The sequence below is a fragment of the Eublepharis macularius genome, chromosome 1 (genome assembly GCF_028583425.1).
Source record: "Eublepharis macularius isolate TG4126 chromosome 1, MPM_Emac_v1.0, whole genome shotgun sequence".
Taxonomy (NCBI): Eukaryota; Metazoa; Chordata; class Lepidosauria; order Squamata; family Eublepharidae; genus Eublepharis; species Eublepharis macularius.
The window spans coordinates 136,323,239-136,348,753 of NC_072790.1; the positions used below are offsets into that span (position 1 = coordinate 136,323,239).

Below are 25,515 nucleotides of genomic sequence, written 5' to 3' on the forward strand. Positions count from 1 at the left end.
ATCCCTCCTAATTGAAAACCTATTCTGAAAACACTTCTTTAGTGATCTTAGAGTAATCTCTGCTTAGCAACTATCACATGCTTCACCAAATCAAAATACATTGTAATGGCTTTGAAGCACTCCTACTAAAAAACTTCCGTACATAAACAAAACACAGATAACCGTAACATATAATCTGAAATTAGTATAAACAACAGTTGTTTTTTTATTTGTATTTATTTATGTCATTTATAGTCCACCTTTCTCACTGAGACTCAAATCGGATTACACAGTGTGAGATTAGTACAGTCAATATCAAGATTCAGGAATCCGGAGGAATTAGCCTATAGAAGATTCTTGTTCACACAACACTTATTAACTTAGAGAATTCACTGCCACAAAGTCTAGTAATGATTGCCAGTTTAGGTAGCCTCAGTGCCCTTCATGTAAGCCTTTGTGGCGTCTGGTTGGCCTCCGTGGGAAACAGGATGCTGGACTACGTAAATGGATAGGGTTGTGATACATCAGAACTCTTCTTGTATAACTTGGTGCTTAATACCCTGAGCTGTGAATAGAGATTCTTGGTTCAAATCTCTCCTGTGCCATGGGTGGCTTTAGGTAAGCCAATCTTAGTCCATACTCCAAATATGGGGTATAAGAGTGGTACTCATGAGGGGGGGTCACATTTCCTCTCAACTCCCCTTTCCCTTAGCAAAGGTCTCTGCTCTTTCTCACCATCACTTCCTCTTCCTTCCCACAGTTAGAACCCCAGTGGGATTTTGGTTATTTTGTACATAGCTTTTAAGTTTCAAAGAACGTTTAATTGCCGTTAATTTTTTTTTCAAACATTAGATTTTTTTCTGAATTTTTTGAAAGCCTGGGGGTTCCCAGAATTTTCAGTCTTGCCGAGCTGGCCCAATTACATGGATGTGGCTATTAGAAATGGTGATTTCTGAGGAACCTCTAGGTAACGATTACGTAGGAAAGGGATGCCAGAACTACTTTGCAACATTTAAAGTATACAGAATTTTTAGGTGCCTTTTTATTTGAATGTTGCAGTGAGCAGTACAAATAGAGGGAAATCCTGGTCTGTTCAGTAAAAATAAAGACATTTTGTGGCACCTTAAAGATTAACAAGCTTTTAACCTTTCATAAGCTTTTAGTGGATGCCATCTTAAAAAAGACATTGGTGGTCATCAAATAATTTTGCCCCAACAGCTGCTCTATTCTGATTTGGTATATGTTATAAATTACTATTCCAGCTCTTACACACACTCATTTCACCTTGACGTTTCTATATGCTGGGGTGCTCAAATAGGATAATTTTTCAGAGATCGATTTCTGTCTCTGTAGCAACTAGCAATAACTTCATATGAAGGTATTTCCATTGCACTGGAACAAGTATGGGAACCCAAACCTTTTAGTAAGGGGGATCTCTGTAGTAAAATCAATTTTGTGAGAATGCTTATAGAATAAGCATTTCAGATGGAGGAGGTGAGAGTAGGTCCACTTACATGCAACTTGTCCTTGCTTATAAGTAACAGTAACAGGTAACGGAAGGGGTAACTGGCTTTGAAGATTAATCCATTTGTTCAGAAGCTTCCCGTTCCTTTTCTTCCATAAACTGATGTCATCATGTGTGTTGTTTCAAAGCATACATGGCTCCTGAAGTCATTACTAGAGCTAAAGGAGAAGGCCATGGTCGTGCAGCAGATATCTGGAGCCTGGGCTGTGTTGTGATTGAAATGGTCACTGGTAAGGTAAGCATATTGTGTGAGCCCAAGCCACCCTGTGGGGATTGGTACGGTTGTGTGGCAGTCCCAGACATCCTATTGCTGTATTGAAGAGGGATTGTATTTAGAATTTTGGATTATTTGAAAATATCCTGGATGGATGTACTATTAAAATAGAAGGGGGGGGATGGGGGAGGTCATACAACCTGGGGATGAATTGCATGCATGTGAAACATGTGAACGAAAGATAGTGTAAATGTTTGTTTTGCACACACACACACACACACCATCTTACACCAAGTCAGACCATTTGTCCTAGTCAGGAGTGTTTGCTTCTGACTAGTAGCAGCGCTTCATGGTCTTTCCCAACATGTAATATTGGGGAGCCTTTAACTACAGATGCCAGTGATTGAGCCTGTCGCCTTTTGCATTCAAAGCATGTGCTCTCCCATTAAGGCACATCTGTTGTCTCTGTGAAGATTTAATCCTTGGGAAGAAAATTATACTCTATGAAACTGCTTTCGTTTTCTTGATCAAGCAGGGCAGATTACAAGTTTGTTTCCCCTCATTTCTGAATATGATCATAGCTTTTCTGTTACGTAGTGCTTGGTGTTGGACTAGGATCTGGGGGAGACAGGTTCAAATTCCCACTCTGCCATGGGAGCTTTCTGGGTGACCTTGGGCCAGTCACACAGTCTTGGCGAATAATGCTGTAAGCTACTTTAGGTTGCCATTGGGGAGAAAGGGGGTCTGAATATCTAAATGCTCTGGGCATTGTGGAAAGATGGGATATAAATATTTTAAATAAGGAAACAGACCATGTTTTTGAACAGTAGAAAGTTCTAAAGATTTAGAGGTACTTGGTTATTGAATCAGAGTTGAAGGCTTCAGTTCACTTTTAACACACAAATTCATCATTCTGATTTTAGAGAAATATTTTGGGTACAGAATGTTCTGTTTACTGCCATTATCCAAAGCCCAAGAATTATTAAAAGTTCTCTCCTTTCTTGTTCTAACCTGATAACTACTATATAGTTGCAAAACATTTTCTATGCCCCTTACACAATTATGAGATTTTAAACTGTCACAAACTTGATTCTCGAAAGCTTATGCTACAATAAAGTTGGTTAGTCTTAAAGGTGCTACTGGACTCTTTTTGATTTTGCTACTACAGACTAACACGGCTAACTGCTCTGGATCTATTACATTTTCTGGTATACAAATTGGTAATTTTAATTGAAGAAAGGGACTTTTAGATAATTAAAACTGGTTCTGTCATTTTAGAATGCCATTTTTTATTTTTTATTTTTTACTATATTTCTGATAATTTAATCATTTATTTTCCATTTTGTGCAATCGTCATCTACACTGCTTCTGCATGTGAATTTTTTCAAAAGAGTAATCTGTGTTGATCCAATTTTGGGCCATGTTGTACTTGTGCCCATCAGAGAGATATCCTCCATTTATCAAGTTTCTGGTCAGTATTAATCACCGTCAAACACATGTTAAGAAATACAAGTGCAAACGTATCTTTTTAATATTACTCCATTGCAGAGGCCCTGGCATGAATATGAACACAACTTCCAGATCATGTATCGGGTAGGAATGGGTCATAAACCTCCTATACCAGAAAGGATAAGCCCGGAAGGAAAAGACTTCCTTTCTCACTGCTTGGAGAGTGATCCAAAGATGAGATGGACAGCAAGCCAGCTCCTCGATCATTCATTTGTCAAGGTTGGTTAAATTGCTTGGTTCTGATTATTAGTAGATACGGTCAGCCTGCCAATCCACAGACTTCGGGGCTGGATTACTTGCAAGACAACTCAAACTACAACTAGAACAAATCACTGCATCTAGGTTTTCTACTGTCTCTCTCTTTGAGGCTTTGCTTTGGTTTCCAGTTTGATGCTGGAATTAATCAAGGTGCTTTTTTTGACCTATCAAGTCTTTCACAGCATTGGATCCACATATCTTGAGGGACCATCTCTCAGTGTAAATGTCTGCCCATCAGTTACTCTTTTCACTGCATCAGATTATTGTCATCCCTTCATACAGGGAGGTGAGGTCAGTGGCAACCTGCTAAAAGGCTTTTTTCTGTAGTGGCCCCCATGTTGTGGAATGGGCTGCAAATTATACACTCCCTGTGCACAGTCCTAGGCTATGATCAGGAAGAACTGTAAACCATTTTACAAAAAATAAAAATCAGAGAACTTTTCAAACCGATCGGTTCGTCTGTGGTCCAGAGAATTTATTTGGTTTCACTGTATGTGCTTGGGTTTTGTTTTATTGTGTACTGCTTTGATCCATTTTGAGGGGGTGGAGGCAGTTTTATAAATGCTTTTACTAAATAAATTAGTGTGGAACCTGGATGTAAAAGAATCAGTTCAAGAGGGCTTGTGGTTTACAGCCATCATACTGTTTTGACATGCAGTGTTTCAAAGATAGCAAAAAGCCATTTCTGCAAAGGCACAGAAGTTTTAGAACCAATCTTTATGAGAACATTATTAGCATTTGGTTGCTAATTAAATGTGTGTGGTGGGGGAGGGGTTGAGAGATTACCCACATTAGTACTTCATCTAAGAGGTGTAATATCTGTCTCATTCGACAACTGGGGGAGTAGTAAAATGCTGATCCAAAAAGTGTTTTTGCACAGCATATGAATGGACGGTAGCTTGGAATTTCTTGGCTTTGTCTCTGGTGTGTCAAGCTGCCACAGTCTTAACCATTCAGTTCTACCCTCCTTAGATTGCCAATAGGATGGTTTTGGGAAACAATGCTTGTTCTAATTCTTTAAAGAAGTATCTCAGCCTTCTGGAATTGTTAGGAATTTGTGTCCTGTGTAAGTGACCCCAGATGCTAAAGTTGATGTGGGTTTCTGGTTAAAAGAACCAAGGAGGAATTTTCCCAGTTCTTCTCCATTAAAATAGTTGAGCTTCCTTCATAATTTGTTTCCTAAGCTCACCCTGTGAGTGCTCCAGGCTTTCCTTCTGTGAATATTGTACAGTTCAGTGGAGTGAGAAAAGCAGGAGGAGGCAAGGAAGTGTTGTGTGCAACAAGTTCCAAAAGACTGTTCTTGTGCTCATGTGCACACTCCGAAGTGTGCACATGAGCACAGTGCACAGTGCCAAAGCTAAGCATTTTGGCCTGTCTGTTCTGAGTGTGTATGTGTCAGTTCACAGTGCTCCTCTATCCACCACCCAGGTGCTAAAATGAATCTGGTTTATTTGAGATGGTTGTGCATGTATAAAGTTGCTACTACTGTGATTTTATCCTTAAGTTTAAGAAAGCATTCTTTATGTAGACTGTATTGTCGAAGGCTTTCACGGCCGGAGAACGATGGTTGTTGTGGGTTTTCCGGGCTGTATTGCCGTGGTCTTGGCATTGTAGTTCCTGACGTTTCGCCAGCAGCTGTGGCTGGCATCTTCAGAGGTGTAGCACCAAAAGACAGAGATCTCTCAGTGTCACAGTGTGGAAAAGATGTTGGCAGGTCATTTGTATCTACTCAGGAGGGGTGGGGTTCAGTCCCACTCCGACCCATTGTGAGTGCCATTGGTTCACCGACATATGAATTAGCTAGACATCTGGCCGATCTCCTGCAGGACCACATCGGGAAAACCTCGTCTTACATCAAAGATTCAGCAGATTTCATCAACAAAATCAGTTCTCTGAAACTCAATCCACAAGACATACTTGTCAGTTTTGATGTTGTATCCCTGTTTACCAAGGTTCCAGTAAAAGACACTACTGCACTTATTAATCAGATTTTCCCAGAGGATGTAACAGCCTTATTCCATCATTGTCTGACAACCAGTTACTACCAATGGGATAACGAATTCTATGAACAGATGGATGGGGTGGCCATGGGGAGCCCTCTCAGCCCAGTCATAGCAAACTTCTACATGGAACATTTTGAAAAAACAGCTCTAGAATCAGCACCCCACAAACCTAGTGTATGGTTCCGGTTTGTGGATGATACATTTATCATTTGGAGCCATGGGGTGGAAGAATTGATGGGGTTTTTGAATCATCTTAACAACATCCACCGGAACATACAATTCACAATGGAGAAAGAAATCGAGGGAAAACTCCCATTTCTGGATACCTTGGTCATCCGCAAAGCAAACTTTCAGTTAGGTCACAAGGTCTACAGGAAACCAACTCATACTGATTGGTACTTACACAAAAACTCCAATCACCACCCCCGACAGAAAAGAGGCATAAGGAAAACATTAGTGGATCGCGCAAGACGGATATGTGAGCCGCATTTTCTCAATGAGGAAATTAATCATCTAAACCACGCACTTCAGGCAAATGGCTACTCCAGAAAGGAAATCCGAAGAGCAATCAAACCCAGGATGAATCAAACAACCAAGGAAAAACAGTCTCCTACAGGAAAAGTGTTTTTGCCATATATCAAAGGAATTACTGATCAGATGGGAAAGCTTATGAAAAAGCATAACCTTCAAGCAGTATTCAGACCCACCCGAAAAATACAACAGATGCTACGATCAGCAAAAGACAGTAGAGACCCCCTCACCTCTGCAGGAGTATACTGTATACCCTGCAGCTGTGGAAAAGTTTACATCAGGACCACAAAGCGTAGCATCCAGACAAGAATAAAAGAACATGAAAGACACTGCAGACTTGGCCAACCTGAAAAATCAGCAGTGGCTGAACATAGCCTAACTCAAGCAGGGCACAGTATCTTATTCCAGGACACCAAAATACTGGACAACACTTCCAACTACTTTGTCAGACTGTACAGGGAAGCCATTGAAATTCACAAGCATAAGCAAAACTTCAACAGGAAAGAAGAAACCTTAAGAATGAACAGAGCATGGTTTCCAGTTCTGAAAAACACCAGGCTAACAAAACACTCTATACCCGACAATAGCCCTGCAGAGAAGATTAGCACATCAAGCACCAATCCATATGCAAAAGAACCTCCTCAGGATACAGTGAAGCCTCCCGCCATTAGCATTCCACACCCTGGGAAACTCTTACAGGATGACTCAGCTCAACCCCACCCCTCCTGAGTAGATACAAATGACCTGCCAACATCTTTTCCACACTGTGACACTGAGAGATCTCTGTATTTTGGTGCTACACCTCTGAAGATGCCAGCCACAGCTGCTGGCGAAACGTCAGGAACTACAATGCCAAGACCACGGCAATACAGCCCGGAAAACCCACAACAACCATTTATGTAGACTGTTCACTCCAGGTAAAAATGCATATTTATAATGAAACCAGGAGTTTTTTCTGTTAATGAATTTATTGTAGCCTGAGAGATGTAACGGATAGCTTATCTCTGTGTGTGTGTGTGGGGGGGGGTCCTCATGGCTAACTCCAAGCCTGATAGTATGTTATAGAAAAGTGTCTTCTCCCATTACTGTGTGTGTTATGTGCCGTCAAGTTGCCTCCAACCTATGGCGACCCTATGAAGGAAAGACCTCCAAAATGCCCTATTATTAATAGACTTGCTCAGATCCTGCAAACTGGAGGACATGGCTTCTTTTATTGAGTCAAGCCATCTCATTTTAGGTCTTCCTCTTTTCCTACTGCCTTCCACTTTTCCAAGCATTATGGATGCTTGGATGGCACTCACATTACTACTGAATTAAATTTATCATTGCATTTAATTTGTAAATTATGACACTTGTAAGCCTTGTGTGTTACAAGCAGGTTAGAATTTACAACTTCTCATGATGCATGAGGACTGAAATGTTTCCTTTAAAAATGATATTTTTTTTTGCATGGGAGGAACAGATGGTCTACAATAGAAGGCCAGTATCAGTGAATGAGAACCACTAAGTTGCACCGCTCTTCAGAACTTTTATTGAACCTCTGCACAATAATAACATTTTGTTTAAATCATCACAGGTGTGCACAGATGAAGAATGAAGTTATTATACACATGTGGCCTCCTGTACTTTGGTGAAGTATCTCTTAATCACTACTGTATGTAATATTTACATAAAGACTGTGCTGAGAAACGGTATGAAGCTCAAACCTTACCGTGACTTAAGACTGCACAAGTGACCAGTGTCACTTCTACTGCTGCTCTCAAACATTTTCCTTGGCACGTGTTGCTCCTGTGATGGCGCCTGCAAGTTTAAAGAAGCTGCATGTTTCAGTGAAAGTGCCATTACTACTGTATAATGGACCATGACCCTATTTTTGTTCCTCATTCTCAGTTTCTCATATGATTGAGAACTGTAATGTTAATATGTAGTATTTTTGAACTTTCTAGGTTCGAAAAAAACACAAAGGTTAGTGTTATATCAGGCATTCTGGACCTTATTTTTAATCTCCTGTTTGTTGAGTGCACTGACTGTGAACTTCTACCTTATTTTGTTGTTGTTGTTTTTTATTGGCCAGCTTCTGATTTGTTATGCAAAGGCTGATTGATGAAATTTAAAAGCTTTTTCTCAATAAATGGTTTATTTTAGGAAGTTTTTGTGTCTTATTTCATTGCCAGTGTTGAACATTATCAAAAGGTTCGAAGTATTGCAGTTCTACACCTATTTTAAAGACAAGTCTAGGTTGGATCACTTGTTTAGAGCTACTGTAAAATATAAATGGAACCTCCACCCTCTTATGTTTCTTGGGAAATTACCATGGTTTCCGCACGGTCAATTTCTGGTGAATCTGATTCCATTTTGCTTCACTCTATCTCTAGCTTTACACACGAGAGGGTGACTCTGATTCTGTTCTGCTTCTCTTGATCTCCAGCTTCCCACATGAGGAAAGGAGGCATGAGATACAGAACTGACCTTTCCCCTGGCTTTCCTCAGACTTTTCCAATGCACACATACAGCGACCCTTTTTTTGAAGCCGCTGTTGAATTTCCACTGCTGCGTCCTGTGTGTGTGTGGAAGTCTTAAGTCCCTAACTGTGTCTGATTGGTTGGACACCTGGTTGAAACCACTCCCTCCCCAGCTTCCATTTAATTTTTTCCCCCTGTAAACCAGGGACGGTTTGTAATGCCGCACTGAGAAAGGGCTGCTGCAAATGCTCCCTTTTTATTTTTTCCTTTAGCGAGGGACGGTTACTCTGTTTATATCATATAATTTATCATTATGTCACATGATTTAATAGAAATTACACCGTCATTTCATTTTTAACTTGTCTTTATTTTTGTATAAACAAATGCAAGACTACTTTTTGTTAAGGCAATTTTAAAACATACAGTTCCTCATGGAGGGTGAACACTGATATTTAAAACAGGACAATATGGAATTGCTCACTACAGCAAATTAGTGTTTAAAATTTATTTTGACAAGTATCCTTTTATTATCAAATTATCTTACCTGCCCACTTGTGGAGTGGGTATCTCCTATGTTCTTAAAGGTACAATTTCAAATTCAGAGTTTTCACAATGGAAAAATAATTGTCACTGAAAGGCTGTAAACCTGCACCATTCATGCTTCCAACTCACTGCAATTAGAATATGGGGAAGTGCAAGGAATGTATCAGACATAAAAATGGTTTGATACATTTATTGTGTAGTTTCCTTCTCTAAAGAAATGGTAGTGTTTTAATAGCATAAGCATAATCACTTAATTCTCTGCCATTCACTGCCAACCTTTTACCCTCCGATGATAGTACCTCATAGCTCATGAAACATTTTTCCAGGGATTTGTCCAGTCCTTTTAGACTTTCCATTCTGTGTTCTTGGACATGATCCAAAGTAAACATTTACTTATTAGCAGCTCACCAACACATCTCCAATCTGTTTTTTAAAACTTCCTGAGAAATATTTAGACTATTGGCACAAGAGCCGCTGATAGACAAATTGTCTCAAGCACTTGATACTTTTTTTTAAACAAAGAATTTCCATAGCAGCAGCAGCAGCAGCAGCAGCAGCTGCTGTGCCGATTTCCTCTGACATGGTGATGCCTTATGAGCATAGTCGTATAGAGGTGAGTCAGAGGGTATCCTGGAGTTTTAGGTCGAATGCTTCCTATGTTCAAGATATATAATCACAATCTTGGTATCATTTGAGAATAGTCTTATTTTAACGCTGCAGTTCAAAACATTTAGTGTTTTACCGTGGCTTGTATACCTTACCTGTATTTATCAAGTGGCCCAGAATTGTACTTGAACCCTGATTTGATATACTTTTAACTGATGTTTTCATTTATGCCGGCAGCTCAAGGAATTGATACTTTCCTACTTTCCAAAATGGTAGGACAATGGTTTAAGCTCTTGCTTGATACCTGCTCATCCTTCCCTTGGCATTGTTTTTCTATTGTACTTTTATTTGCATTGTATCATTCCCCTCCACTAAGATAGGATCCTTACAATGCCATCATGAGAAAAGTTACTCTAAGTTAGTGACTTTAATAGACTTAGAAATAAGTAACTGTTTAGGATTCCACTAAGCGTGGAACTCTGCTTATGATAGTACTGTAAGGATTCTAAGCAATCCTAAACTAGTCTAGTCAGAATCCTACTTGGCTCTTCATTACAACTTACTCCCAGTAACGTGTTCCTAGGACGGTCCTGCTACTAACCCAGTGAAGGAATGTACTTGGAGGAAGCTGACATCTAAGCCACTTTTCTCTTTATATAAAGTCTTTCTTGTATTCAATCCATCCTTTCTTTTAATAATAATAAAATTCCATTTATATATCACCCTTCAGGACAATTTAAGGCCCTCTCAGAGCGGTTTACAAAGTATGTCATTATTATCCCCACAACAAAACACCCTGTGAGGTGGGTGGGGCTGAGAGAGCTCCAGAGAGCCATGACTAGCCCAAGGTCACCCAGCTGGCTTCAAGTGGAGGAGTGGGGAATCAAACCCGGCTCTTCAGTTTAGAGTTGTGCTGCTCTTAACCACCACACCAAACTAGCTCCCTGTTTCTGTTTCTGGCTCCCTGTTTTACCTGTTTCTATAGTAGTAGGCTTCTTCCTTCCCTTTTTCTGCAACTTGTAAACCTTTGAACTTTTTCACTTTGTACAATCTGTAGTAAACAGGTATGGATAAATCCAGAGAATAGTTAATGTACACTTTAATAGCCATTGGGGAGATGCTGGCTGCTGGGTTGTAAAGTACTGGAAGAACCACAGTTCTTGGCACCTATATGCTAGATATCTACTAACAATTCAGCCATTTGTACTTCTTTAGCACGGCTAGGCATACAGAAATTTCTCTTTATTAATAGCATTTCAAATCTGAACAGCAGCTGCCTGCCTAAATATTCTATATAAGTAGGAAAAATATTAGTAACTATTATAACTTTGGCTTCAGTATTTGCAGTAGTACAGAACCTAACCAACTTGATTCTGAATCTTTTAATACAATGTGCCTTTTGCTAGATGAGTCATCTGTTAACCTTACTAATATACAACCACTTTGTAATGAAGACTTAAACACAGACATCATATTGTTCTCTCAACTCTGTTTCAGCTATCTTCCCTTCTCCAGTTTGATATGTAAAACTGCAATAAGAAATCACTGCTTTCTGCTACTATGGACACTTCTGTCTAAAAACTTTATTTCACTATGACTTCTCCCATTTTATTTTTGCCAGCCAACAGAGGCTTGCGTACTGAAAATTGTATTTTCAAGTGTTTATGGGGAAAATTCAACTCTTTGTTATACACAACAACCTGAGGAAACATTGAAAGACTACATGATTGGGAAGGGGAGTTATCTAATCAAAGCTAAGCATTTTCAAATGCAACTGATTTCAGACAATGATGTTTAACTCCTGTTGCAACCAGTGGCACTTGAAAGTGATTAGCTTTTTCAAGACCTTCCCTCTTAAGTTACAGTCAACAGCACTGAGTAACCCTACAAGGAAAACAGCTATTGAAAACATTCCTGTTCTAAACCACACACCCACAAGTAATGTTTGTATCCTGCGGAAAGTAGAGCAGGCACAGCTTCCTCCCTTACTGGGCAGCCTCACTATAACACTTGCAATTTATGTCACTTGTTTTTTCAATAGTGGTCTACTGCTGGTTTGGTACAGAATATGATTACATTACTGCCATGACATTTGACTGCACAGTTACTATGGCAATGGACAAACTACACTGAAGCTTTCACAGTTGTATCACCCCCACCCCCACCCCCAAATCCTGTCTGGTAGATGGGGACAGATCCTCTAATCCTTTCATGCTACTCAAGAGATGTAAACTCGGTGCGCTTTATGACAGGGTGCTACATTCCAGCTTCCCTCATGTGTTTTGCAATGACATTTAGGGTGAACTGACACTTCTGTGTAACCAACTTTGTTTCAGATCCAGTTAAGAGAGACATTTGTCACTTCAAAACATGAAAGGTATAACCTCTTGTAAATACAAAAAACTAAAATGGATATTTTATAAGAAAGTATATTTATTCAATCCATTAGAAGGGTTTTTCTCTCAGGGGGCAGGGTGAGAGAAAACTGAACAAATTCCTTAAAAGTGTTCTTTGTTTGTTAGGCTGTCCCTTTGCATATTTTTCCCAATCATTAAAGACACTTCCTGTGAAAAGCTAGACGGGGGAGTGGGCTCTTGTATGGGGGAAAATTATAGAATCAGTTGCAGAATATTAACCAGCAGGATGAAGGGGAGGAGAGAATGGAGTCTAAATTCTGCTAACATCTGGCTGGTCCTCCATTGGGCTTCTTCCTCATGTTTGAAGAAAAATAATCTGCACAACAGTTGGAACAGGTGTGTGTGGTCCCTTTGGGTGTGAAGCAGTCTCTGGAGAGTTTCACTTTAGTTTCCCTTTGTTACCATGGTTGCCATAAGTTGAACCTTTGTTAATTTCTGTAACTCCTATCATCCATCGAACACCAACAGAAGCTGGAAAAAAAGAAAAACTGCATTAGGGTATATTTGTTAGGCAGAGAATGCATTAGAAGCCTGTGACCAATAGCAAATCTATCTTTAAACAGCACTGAGAAGAGCATTTGCAAACAACATTGCCTTGTGTTAAAGCCACCAAAGAATGTTATTGGACATTATATAAAATAAAACACGCATCACTGGCCATTGGGGAAATGTTACAAATAAATGTTTTGTCAGAAGTCATACAACCCATCAGCAAAGAGCTTATACCTAAGACAGAAGACAACTGTCCTATACTGGTGCCTAAAAGATCTGGCTGCCTAGTCATTTACAGGCATTTCACAACCTATCATGGACAGGTATCTCTGCTGCCTTGGCAGGAAGTTAGACAACTTTGGTTACTCCCCAAAACATTAATCAAGCTCAAACTACTGTTTCAACCTCACCCGGCAAGAATCACAACTTTAAGGAACCAGAGAACTTTAAGAAGTTTTTTAAATTATGTGTCTGATAGCAGTGCGCATTAATGATAAAACCCCAATAAACAAAGAAGAGGAAACCATGCTCTGTTCATTCTTAAGGTTTCTTCTTTCCTGTTGAAGTTTTGCTTATGCTTTCCAAGGAAGAGGAAGTTGCTTTCCAACTTGCTGCTGTCAAGTTCTATGAATACTAGACTGAACTTACAGGATGCATCAACACTATTTCCATTACTACATTTGTAAGTGCAGAGGAACTAGCCATCAGAAGTATCAAATACTGAGAGCCATGACAAAAAAGTAGCCCCAGAAACAGAAAATACCAGGAAAAATCTTACGTTGCAGGTTCCAAGTATGTGCTATAAAGAATCTAGCCCTTATCTCAAACTCTTTAAAGGCCCATATCACACACTCACTGCAATGTATTTTTCCTTCCTGTAATGACTTTAACACATGGCATCCTCACAAAATCAACAGGCACCACCCTTTCTGCACTACACAGAAAATTTCAGAAAGCCTAAAGGAACTGAATTCTGTCAAGATAAGGTTCAAAAAGACATGTGTAAACTCTAGTTGACACAATTCAAACCATATTTGCAAAATGCTGTTTGAATGAACAGAGGCAATTAATGCAAGAGACTTGCCACAATGGTAGTACAATAATTTTTTTAAAAAAGCTTACTTCAAGAATGGCCTCTCTCTTCCACATCCCAGGCACCTTGAAGTCTGTTTTTACCTAACACTACATGATTTAATTAAGGCTGCTTCCACGTGTTCCAATTTTTTCAAGTTTTCCCTGTCCCAAAGCCACGTCTTCCCAATCTACTTCAACAACTCACCTTTCACATGCATCATCCTCATGCATGTTTTGTGGGTGTTTGTCATGGAAGAAAGATCCCAAAACAGAAAACACGTTCTTTATCTGTGCCTCGTCATGAAAGACGGCGCATTTCCGCCCAACTTTCCTTTTTTTTTTTTTTTAATACATGCGGGATTGCACTATACCATTGTCTTGTCTTTCAGCTTCTGTAGAAAATGTGCGTGCATAGTATTCTGGTCTCTATTACTGATTTCCCGCTCAAAGTTTTAAATACAAAAGTGTTTAATAAATATGCAAACAGTAGAGTAGCGTGATCGCGCAATTCCATATTTAAAATAAAATCAGAAACGGCATTCTGTTCTCAGTGTTGTTCCTAGACTGATAGTCCAATTGCTGAGTGATTCAATGCAGAAAAAGACAAAGTCCCCGTAATACAGATTAACACAAAAATAACAATTGACAAATAGAATATACAGCAATAAACGCTGACTTATTTAAATTGACCCTGAGTTCGGGCAATGAGTGATTCAATGCAGCAAACACTGCAATATGATTTCCTTTGTATATGTAGATATCGTACTAGCACAAGGACCATTAAAAAAGTTTAAAGGGGGGGATTATACGATTGTGCATGTGAGCCAGATGCATGTGAGATGTTTAGAGGAGAGGTTGGAAATTTGTGAGAGGGCTTTTCTGAAGCACAAAAAAGCCTCCACATGCATTGAAATGTTAGGATAATTGTGCAGAAAACCTGCATCAAAAATAAACAGACCAAAACAGGTCTCACAAAAAAATGCTTAAAAACCGGGATCATGATGACCTGCTTGTGCATGAAAAATGATGACGTGTAATGAGTGAAATAACCTGCTAGAGTTCCATTGGCAGGCCGTCCCATTAAGGGCATGTGGAAGTGGCCCAGGTGTGAACCACCTGTTCTCTCTTTTGAGAAAACTTCAAACTAAAAAGACTTAGAGTTGTTTGGGGATATGATGGCAAAGTCCACCCTTTAACATTTAACATGCAGCTTGGTGAATAGCTGTTGGGAACTCAAAAGCTTGTCCTTGCTGTTTTGTGAACTTTGAACTGGTTCTACTGAACGTACTATTGCACTACTGGAATTTTTTTGCTCTTGTCAGTTCTATAGGTCAGAACTGTTCCTATAACTTCATAAAAAACAATCTCCAGAAGCAACAAATAAATGAACCATGTTAAGTCTACAATAAATCCTTATTTGGGATCTAAAATTTCCTATTGGTTTTTTTCAGTGCCCCCCCTTCAAATACTCCATCAACGCCTCCACACGCATTTCTTGTCTAGTAGGTGGGTGTTTTAAAAACAGTGACCCAAGGAGCTCAATTGTTGCTTTTAATGGCTTCTGTGCCAGCACTAGTGATATTAATGGAGCTGCAGGCTATGAAGAATCTACCCTAGCTGCCTACACCCATCTCCTCACCCTCAAGGATCTTGCTACTCCTGGTCTATGGGATCTGAGATAGTTGCCACATGCCATAATTTTACTATGGAATTAACAGCTGCTCAGATGCCATCTCTACTATATCATTTAATTTATTTACTACTTTAAATAAGTCTTCCTCTAAAAAGAGACAAAAATAATAAAATGACTCAGAAAATTCAAGTTACTTTGAAAAAACTGTAATCTCAACAGCAACTTAAAGAACCAAAAAAGAGAAGTTCAGAGTCAGACTTCATAGCATCCAGTCTGGCAACCCATTGTGATCATTTTCCTTGGAGACTTTTGGCAGTTGGGCTCAAACAATTTCACTTACTAGCTTTAAGCCTTCTCCAAGATCCTTAACCATTAGTCACCTAGCAGAATCCTAGAAGGAAGGAGGGGAGAGAGAAAGAAAAAGCACAGACACATCCACACATGCACAATTCATCCAAGAGACATGCTCATGCTCTTATGAAAATAAATCCTATTAAGGGTGATCTAGTGGCTAAAGTTGTTGAAAAGAGTTGCATTGACTTTAGATGACTACTTTACAGAAGCTGAATTTAAAAGCTTTTAAAATAGGAGCCAATAAAGTGTAGTTAGCAAATTGTGGTCTCAGAGAAGTCTATCTTGGCCATTAGGTTAGCAATTCCAGATCGTTCCTCCTGCTCTTGCTTTGGCATTTTAAGTAATAGATTTTAAGTGGATCTCTACTACATTTTAAGTAGTAGAGATGAAAGGAAGAGAGGAAAATAGTATGCATGGGAGGTGAGATTTAAGTACCTTAAGGAAGAGTGATTTTTGAGATTAGTTTATAAGAAAGGAGGAAACGAGGAAGGTAACAGAAGGGAGCCTTCATTCTGTCTTTTCTACCCCCCCCCCCCAGTCCCACATGTGCACATATCCTCAGCGCGGGAGGTAGGCATGAGACTGAGGCAAAGATCACAAATCCAACTAAAGACAGCCATGCCCTGTCAACGTGTCAACAACCAGGACATTTAGGCTAGTTACAATTTTTTCAGCAGGATTTATTCATGACTAAATTCAACTGGATTGGATCCAAGGGGAACTGTAGAGACGTAGTGCAGTTTTCACATCAACAATTGAACAGACCACTCAGAAAGGGGAGGGGCTTGTCCCACAACTTGACTTTGTTGCCTCCTTGAAATGACTCACCAGCAAAGCAAGCTGCATACCTCTGACCTCAAGGCAAATGATGCAATTTCACAGTGTCTAATCCGATATCACTGGAGATTATACTATTGCCTAGCTGCCCAGAATAACCTTTGCATTCTATCTGGTAGTATGCACAACAGAAGAAAACTCACCGTATCAACAGAAAAATGTTCCCAGGAACTCCATACATTTTATTTACAACCTGTTTCAATATTGTTCAAATTGAACTAAAGAAGGCAAGAAAACTTTGATTGTAGCAAATTATACTGATGATACACATTTATGAAAATTCACTTTATATCTAAACTTGAAAGAAAGAAGCAGAAACTCAGTATTAGTCGATACTTTGATTCACCTCCTTTCACTTCTTTCCCCTGGTTTCCCAGTAAAAAAAGAAGGCAGTTATCAGTATCTTGCCACAAAACACCTTAGTAGTCTTTAAATACAGCCAATTAGATTGGGAAGTTTAAGCTTCTGGACTCTCACTGGGTAGAAAGTGGGTGTTTTTTTTTTTACTGCAATCAGCAGTGCTTGCTGTTTTAGATACTTCGGTAATTTATCTTGCGAGGAAAGGCTGTTTTCCAATGCAGGCCACCAGATGGTTTCTTGCAGGTTCCTCAGAAATAGTCCACAATCAGAAGGATGGATCTAAAGGAGTTAGCCATGTTAGTCTGTAGTTGCAAAATAGTAGAGTCTAGTAGCACCTTTAAGACTAACCAACTTTATTGTAGTGTCTGACGAAGAGAGCTGTGGCTCTCGAAAGCTTATGCCACAATAAAGTGGGTTAGTCTTAAAGGTGCTACTGGTCTCTTTACTATTATCAGAAGGAGATTCTGACAACCTCTTTCAAGAACAGACTACAAGGAAAAATCACAGTAATGGGTAAGGCTGATGGTTTGTTACTATTCCTTATATTGTAACTTGCTCTCCACTGTACCACCTAGAGAAGTTTAGATGAAGTACATAAATCCCTATTGTAGCAGCAAAATTTATAGTCATTCTGGTTACACTGAGGGACAAACTAGTTTTTGAAGATTTGGATCTGGGTTCACTGGACCCAGCTTGGGTTCCCCTGCAGGGAATGGCTTTTTAAAAATAAAGGAGAGCCTGTTTGGGCTCAGTATGCCACCACAGAAGAAGGAGGGGCTCCTGCCTCTCCTCCTGTTTCTTGTGCTGAAATACCACTGCAGGGGGAGGAGTTAGTTCCCCATATTTGCTGCCCTATTTATGTAGAATACTCCAACATGGAAAAATAACTACCCCACCCCAGCACAGGAAAAGAGCGGAGAGACAGGAGCTCTTTTCCTCCCTGCCACAGCATTTCAAGCCCAAACAAGCTCTCCTTTTTTTTGAAAAACCATTCTCTCCAGCTGTTGTATGGCTGTGGGGAACCCTGACTGAACTCATTAAAAACAAACACATCTAGTTTGGCCTGAGAGTCACTTTGGGGTGGACCAATCAGCTTTAATGCTGGCACACTGTTTACTGCAGCTGCCAATCTTCTATCACACTTCCACATAAGTAAGGATACCAGTAGTAGGATTTTGCACCAAAAGATTTTGTTTCTCCAATCCAGGCCTACCATTCAACTTGCCCATGTATGAACATCAGAAATAATATACAACTAGCATGGTTACCAAATGGTGAGAACTTGAATCTTAAATAATCCGGAGGTAAAACTGAGTCACACAAACCAAAGTGACATTTATTTAGGAAATCAAGACCAATTTAGGTATATAATAAAATAAATAGGGTTGAATCCATTCCTAAGTATTGTGAATAGCATAGGGCTTCCCCCTTCCTGCTGGAGTCCTTTGTTTTGCAAGCTGCTTCTGAAGGGCAGGAGACCCTGGGAATGGTTTCAGATGCAGAACTTGGTTGGCCCAGAACTGGATAGGGGAATTGGTGGACATCACAGATCCACTATTCCTTGAGGAGAAGCACCTTCCCCTTCTGGAAGTTGTGCTGTTGGAATTAATCTACTGAAAACAGCATTAAAAATAACTGAAAATAAATTTGTGTGAAAATTTTAAATGGGGACATTCAGGCTTCATGTGATTGAGAGTTCCTAGAGTCTATTTTGCCCAGCCTGTAGCTTTCAAGAAGCAAGGCCACCTGAGATTCTCAGAGCTTTGCATTTAGATTGTGAACACTAGATTATGCAGATGACAAAATTTCCTTCAGCCAAAATAGACTTGCACCAATGAATGGGCCACTAACAGTAAAATCCTATGCAGAGTTAACCGCTTCTAACACACACACACACACACACACACACACACACACACACAAATTTCTCCATCAACCATTGACAAAAGAACAAAGGGTGGAAGAAGATTCATACAAGAACCTTCTTTTTTGCTCAAAGTAATTTCTCCAGAATGCACTATATTACAACAGTAGGGATCACTTTCCTTAATGGCCACAGTCCAGCAGACAACTGAAATTAAAGAGCTTTAAGCATGACTGACATTATACTGGATTGTGGCTCAGATATTTAGGATCAGGATTAGAAGTAGTGTTACCATTAATTTGGTGGCAAACCTGTTCTGCAGGCCAATATACCCTGTACAACAGTTATGATCAGAACACAGAACATGAGCCAATCAAGGATGTGATCAGCTTGCACTGAATTTGCAGCTGCCTCTTGGTCAGAAATTGACTCACAGAAGAAAGAAGGATGATTTCCCTGTACCCTTGCTTTGTTGTGCCTAGTAACAAGAAAAACTTTGGGGGGAAATCAGAAGCCAACTCACAGCTGATGAGGGATCAGCTGGGAATGGGCTTCTGATTCACACTCCGATCAGAAAAATTGCCACACAATAAAGTTGAAGATCACTTGTCTCTCCTCATTACAAAGGGAAGATGAGAAGCAAATCATTTCTCTCCCCTCCCTTCCAATCAGTTGGACTTTTGACCTCCCTTTTTTTTTGCTGCATTTCAGCAAGCCTGTGAGGCAGCAAAGTTTCCAAGGTGGGGGATTAAGGACTTGACTTCCAGCTGATTCCTGTGATCAATTAGGAGTAGTATTGTTAAGCACAATATTCCATTTACCTAGTTTCTTCCTGAAATCCAATAATCCATTTCTTTCTCACTTTTTAGAAATTTGGAGTCTGTTTTTAATCGATTCAGTTTTTATCAAAAGAGAAATTCAAAGAGAGGAAGGGCAGGAAGGAAGGTTCTATAAAATTTCATTTTGCAGATACTCAGAAGCAGGCAATGTCTTCCCAAACTTTCCTGCTCTCCTTCTAGAGAATCCTTGGGTGTGTGACGTTTTAAAAAAATACTCTCCAAAGGCTGAAGTTACAAAAGGATACATAGAGGTGTAACATGGAACTATGAAGAGAAATCAAAGAGAAACCCTTCTTTTGAGAAAGAAAAAGAGAATAAGAGGAATCAATGGCTATACCTAAAGAAACTAAATTTTGGAAACAGAAATCCACTCCACATAACAACATGAATTTGGTCTCAATTACTAAACCCTGCCCCCCCCTCCCCACACACACCAATTTCCCCAGAAGCTCAGAAGCTGTGAGTGGCTTCTGATGGCTGCAAGTAGCCTGGTCCTATGAAAAGATGCAAACAGACGTGAACCACTTTTCAGTTAATCAGCTGCCTGATCTCCAATGGGGAACAGGATGTGAGACTGACACTGTATCCATCATTAAGAGTAAATTGGAGCCCCTAATAAACTTACTGTGCCAACACTGTAAAATTTCAATTTTCTTATCTGCTTAGTCCTCTGATTTTTAAAACGTGACTCCCACTGTAGTCAAGCTTCCATACTTATTTTGCATTGGTGTCCCCAGGTCTGCAGTTTCAGATTGTATGGCTTATATGCTTAATATGATGATACACTACTGTAAGTTTTTATCGCTATGTGGTTTTCTGCATATTTTTTATCAGAAAAGACTCGGTAATTAAAATCCACATTTGCTTGAAAATTTTAAAAGCAGCTCTTTCAAGACTGTTTCAGCAAACCTGCATGCACTAAGCATGCAGTAATACATGCAGCACGAGTAACTATACAAACAGCATTCCTTCTTTTTGTAATTGCCTAATTGACCATTGCTTGTATCATTTAGCTCTAATCAATTGCAGAGATGATGGGTTTAGAAATTTCAAGCAGACTGTTAGAATATTCATTTTACAATGCACATGGGAATCTGACTAAATACGCTGAACAGCATTGTTTCCATTAACTACCACACCCACACCCCAAATCAATAGCTGCAGCTCCTACTGTAGCATTAGAGCATGTATTAATTATGGTCATGCAGAGCCTTAAATTTCTTATAATTTTTCATGCTAATTTTTAAAATATCAGCTAATTCTCTTGCCTGTAAAATGAGTGGGCTGGAAACATTCCACGACATCTCAGATACCCATATAACTCTAATAATAAAATATTGACAAGCATAATTCTGAGTTCTATCTTAAAAATCCAGCACTACTCTTCCTGGCCTTCAATATATAGCATTAACCAAAACACTGTTGCTAAATTAATGAAAAAAATAATTTCTGACATTACTTTGCATCAAAACCTAATAAATTTTGCCCCCATTTTCCATCATGTACCAAAAAATTAAAACCTCTAAGTATAAAAAATATGACCATAACATTCCTGCTCCTGTAATCCATCATATCACCAGAAGCACATCCTCAGTTTAGTACTTCCCTATGAAAGAGGAGCTGCCTTATACTGATTTACCTGGCTCAATGTGTTGTTGGCTGCTTTTTCTTTCAGCACTGATATCACTGCATCTGTGTTAAGTGAACAGGCCACAAGCACCATCCAAGACTGGACAGAACGCTGCCTGATTTCTTAAGCAGCAGGCAAAATGCAAAGTCGCATTTTATGTTTGCAGCAAAGTACATGGATGACCTACTTGTTATGTCCACAAGCAGCCTCATGTAGATAGTAGTACCATCAACTCTGCCTGGCAGCAAGTCTTGGTTCCTCTGCAGAAACTCAGACCATCTTATCTAACCCTTTCCCATCTCCATAATTCTAACTGCAGATAATAGAAGAAAGGCCTTCTGTCCAAAAGCTCATACACTGTTATTAGATCGTGGCTTCTGCAACTATAAACAGAACAGTGCATAATTTGGGCAAGCACTGACATTTGGCATAGAGTGTGTTTGTGGAAAAAAAGCTTTCTATCTGCTACAGCTACAAATAAAAGCTTGAAAACTCATGGGCAATAACTAGTGGGCCCTAATTTGTATCACAGCTGCAGCACTTTCTCCTCTGCACTGTTTACCTGATGCAGGTTACCCTCTTGAAAAGAGAGACATATGGATACCCAAAAGGGTACCAGTTTGTTTTGCAGCATGTGCATGTGTATTAGTGAGAGAGATCTGAATTAGCACCAACCTAAATGAACTCCCCCCTCCCAAGCAGTTTTCTGCCAGTTTGGTGTAGAGGTTAAGAGCACGGGACTCTAATCTGGAGAGCTGGGTTTGATTCCCCACTCTTCCACTTGAAGCCAGCTAGGTAACCTTGGGTCAATCACAGCTTCTAGGAGCTCTCTCAACCCCACCCACCTCACAGGGTGTTGTTGCTGTGGGGATAATAATACTTTGTAAACCGCTCTGAGTGGGTGTTAAGTTGTCCTAAAGGGCAGTATATAAATAAAATGTTATTATTATTTTTTAAAACCCAGCAGATTGGGCAGAAGCTTTCCTGTGTCAAGTATATCTTGTCCCTCAGAAGCCTAGGACAAAGGTGGTGGTGTGTGGGCAGGATTTCTAATGGCCAGAACATCAGTGTCATGTACTCTTCCAAGCAAAAGAGAATTACCCAAAACAAGCAAATGTACACAACTGTGCATTGTTTGCCTAATGTATGTAAGTTGTGGGACTCTGCTTTCCTTGTTGTGAAAGTATGGGTCTGCCTGGTATAGATTTTTATCACTTGGGCAGATGATTATAGGGAAGACATCCACAACATAGCCTTCAGAAATCTAGCCTACGTGAAAGCAGACACTTGTTCATTATTCTTTAATAGCCCTAATGATAAGCACTCGGTTGTACTATTGCTTCAAACAAAATGCTAACTATTCCTAATAGAAGCTGAGACCAGATATAGCATGGATACCAAACATTACTACAGGATATGACAGGTAAGATTAGAGACACCTTTAGAAAGAAAGGTGATGATTTGGGGGGAAAAAAACCTCTGAGCATTACAGGCAAGAGAAATGCACCCCAATTTCTCACAGGATGTTTTTGAATTATATGGATGTCTTACCTGAATGGAAATGCATGGGACGATCAAATCCTGAATCTGGTTTGATAAAGTGAAGCAAGTCTTGTGAGCTAGTGAACTGGCATGTTTCAGAACCAGGAAACCCTATTGACTATACGCACTGCAGATGCTATGTGCCAATTGAAATGATCCTCCATTTTAAGAGACTGCCATGTCCTGAATGAAACAAAATATTTTCAAAGGCACATTCTGCTAATTTCCATTTGCTGCTACCGGAAACTTTTCCATGACTGTAAACTGAATAATCTAGGTCAGAGAATTATGAAATGTGACATTAACTTTTATAGGAGATCAGCAAAATCAGGTTTCTGCAATCTTGATAACCCTGTTTTTGATAGCTTTTAAAACAGAGCTGCATAAAAGCAAAACAATAAATTGCCTAGAACAAAAGACTACTGACTAGCAAGTATTTGCTAAAGACAGGCTTCAAAATCATCTCAGCGACAACAAAGACTTGTCAGTATCATAACAGCAGGCATAATTCTCACATTGATTTTTGACACAGTAAAAACTACTACAGTAACTTATATAAAAACCTTATGAAGTGAAAGTTTTGTCTGATTCTTTTCCACTCCGGTTCTTTTCTCCACAAAGTGGAATTTTCCATGACCTTTGAAACAACTGCATTATATAACACACAGACTCAAAACTGACAGATGACTTTCTTGGCAGCACCTAACCACACACCATTGAGGGCTGCAAGGGGATTTCTTCCTCATCTGGCCTCCCTCCCTCCCTCACCTAGTGCACTTTTCAGTCATACACCCCATTCTCCTTCTCACCATTACATGAAGCATCCTTTGTAAAAGCAAAAGAATAATAGCAAAAGACGAGCTCAATTGCTGGTCTATGAGCTTGCCTGACAAGTTTCACACTTCCAGGAAGTAATAACATACACATCCTGTTGTTAGACAATGGCTTCATGAGCACAGAATTTGTAATAATCTTGCTAGAAAAAGCTGGAAGGGAGAACAGCTAACAAAAATACATATCTTGAGCAATAAGAGCCAGAATACTTCCTCCATATGGAACATTACCAAGCATCTCACTTTCTTAAGACAAAATATACACTCCACCCTTCCACCATTGCTTATGGACCAATGGTGCCCAAACATTTGTCTCTATACTATAAGATGTTGATAATGTTTTTTAAAATCCCTTTAGAAATGCTAAACAAACACAAAATGTATTGTCTCCAACCAACCACCACTGGAAGGGTCCAGCAGATGGAGATTCTCCTTGTATTTCCTTTCCCAGCCATTCTTTTGGCTCCAGGAAAAATTATGCCTGGAGTTGTGGTGGTGGTTGGCTGGCCCCTTCTGTTATATTGTAGAAGAGCACAACAGACTAAGGTCTCTAGTTTCTACCTACACAACATGGCCTTTCTGTCCACCAATGTATGACTCGGACTCTACACAGCTGTGAGACCAAGGCTGCTGCCAATGTAACATTGCTCAGTCCTTAACCATGGTTACAGGACAAGCTGCAGGATAATATACTTTCTCTCCCATTCACTCACAATTTCCCGCTGGCCTTTTATCAAAAAAAGGTTTTTGTTATGATTAGCAGGCAAACAGAGCGTAAGGTCCTATGGCCCATTCCCAGTCCCATAACTATGATTAAAGGATTTGCATTTTCATTGTATATCAGCACCAGAAATCACAACCATTAGAGCCACTGGCTATGATTTGCCGCAATGGAGAACAACAAAAATAATTTAATTTCTTAAGATGCTTTTCTAATCCCTTAGGATCATCTTGTATAAGAATTATTAAATCTCTATTTCAAAGGCAGTTCTTTGCACTTGAGAAATGAGACGCTTCAACTCATAACTAAGTACAGTAAATCCAGCTTTCCAATGACCCAAGATATAAGGCAATAGGTGGTTTGAATTCAGTAGTAATTTGACCTATTTAATGAATGAAATGCTGTTGATTGGCAAAAATAAGTACAGTACAGCTCTCCTGGCTTCAAGTGGAAGCACATCCTTAGTAAAGAATCTAGATGGTTCTTTATGAATTCCCTCCAAACAGACAAAACACTCAGAGTATTACTAAAGAATGGGAACATTATTAAAAATCTGAATTGATCTTTACATAGAATATTCTTACAAGTCCCATTACACTCAGCACATCAACTTTAACCAATCTGATAGCATGAGGAGTTTCGTGGTGCGTTCCCAGTTGCCACATGTTCCTTAATTAAAACAACTGTTTATTTCTACAGAAAAAACCCAGCCTCAGGAAGTCTTTTGAGGGGCACTGTAACTTCAAAAGGCAGAGCCTTGGGTTTGTGTTCTAGCCAGCATGCCCTTCCTTTTATCACTGAGTGATCCACAAGAGTTCAGCTGCAACAAGCTGTAATTAATTTATGATCAGGCATCAATACATCTTGTTGCTCTGCTCCTGCTCTCCTGTCTCTTTTCCTCTCAAATGAAGCTTGATTAGTAACTTCATGGCTTGATGATGCTCCATTTAACCATGGCATCCAAATGCAGTCCCAATTTGCCCATGAGGCCACTTTTCAGTGTCATGGCAAACTGGAACTGAGAAGTTTTCGTTTGGACTTGACAAGGGTGGGGGAAGTGCACAGACATGGCAACAAGATGAATTTGTGCCTGACTGCAGTTTAATTACAGCTGGCTGTGAGGGATGAATCCAGATCTTTATTGCACAGCATAATAATGGGAGACACTTATCCGTTTTCTAACTGTTTAGTATATAATATGATTTTACAACCATGTAGCTTAAATTTTAGACAGGACTGAGGAGGTGGGTGCATAAGGATCTAAATTGTTATTTTCCAAAAAGGTCACA

The 25,515-nt window shown here is 39.6% G+C and overlaps 2 protein-coding genes across 5 annotated transcripts in view; one reads left to right on the forward strand and one right to left on the reverse strand.

The window, feature by feature from the left end:
* Positions 1-8,167, forward strand: part of MAP3K4 (mitogen-activated protein kinase kinase kinase 4) — an 80,193-nt gene extending 72,026 nt beyond the window's left edge. For all 4 annotated transcript variants that reach the window (XM_054982231.1, XM_054982250.1, XM_054982242.1 and 1 more), the window contains 3 exons: positions 1,633-1,739; positions 3,267-3,446; positions 7,596-8,167. In XM_054982231.1, the coding sequence (XP_054838206.1) occupies positions 1,633-1,739; positions 3,267-3,446; positions 7,596-7,616 (308 nt within the window). In that variant the 3' untranslated portion in view covers positions 7,617-8,167. The remainder of the gene's footprint in view (positions 1-1,632; positions 1,740-3,266; positions 3,447-7,595) is intronic.
* Positions 8,168-12,043: 3,876 nt separating this feature from the next.
* Positions 12,044-25,515, reverse strand: part of AGPAT4 (1-acylglycerol-3-phosphate O-acyltransferase 4) — a 64,291-nt gene continuing 50,819 nt past the window's right edge. Inside the window, exon 8 of the mRNA XM_054986389.1 lies at positions 12,044-12,518. Coding sequence (XP_054842364.1) covers positions 12,427-12,518 — 92 coding nt within the window. The 3' untranslated portion in view covers positions 12,044-12,426. The remainder of the gene's footprint in view (positions 12,519-25,515) is intronic.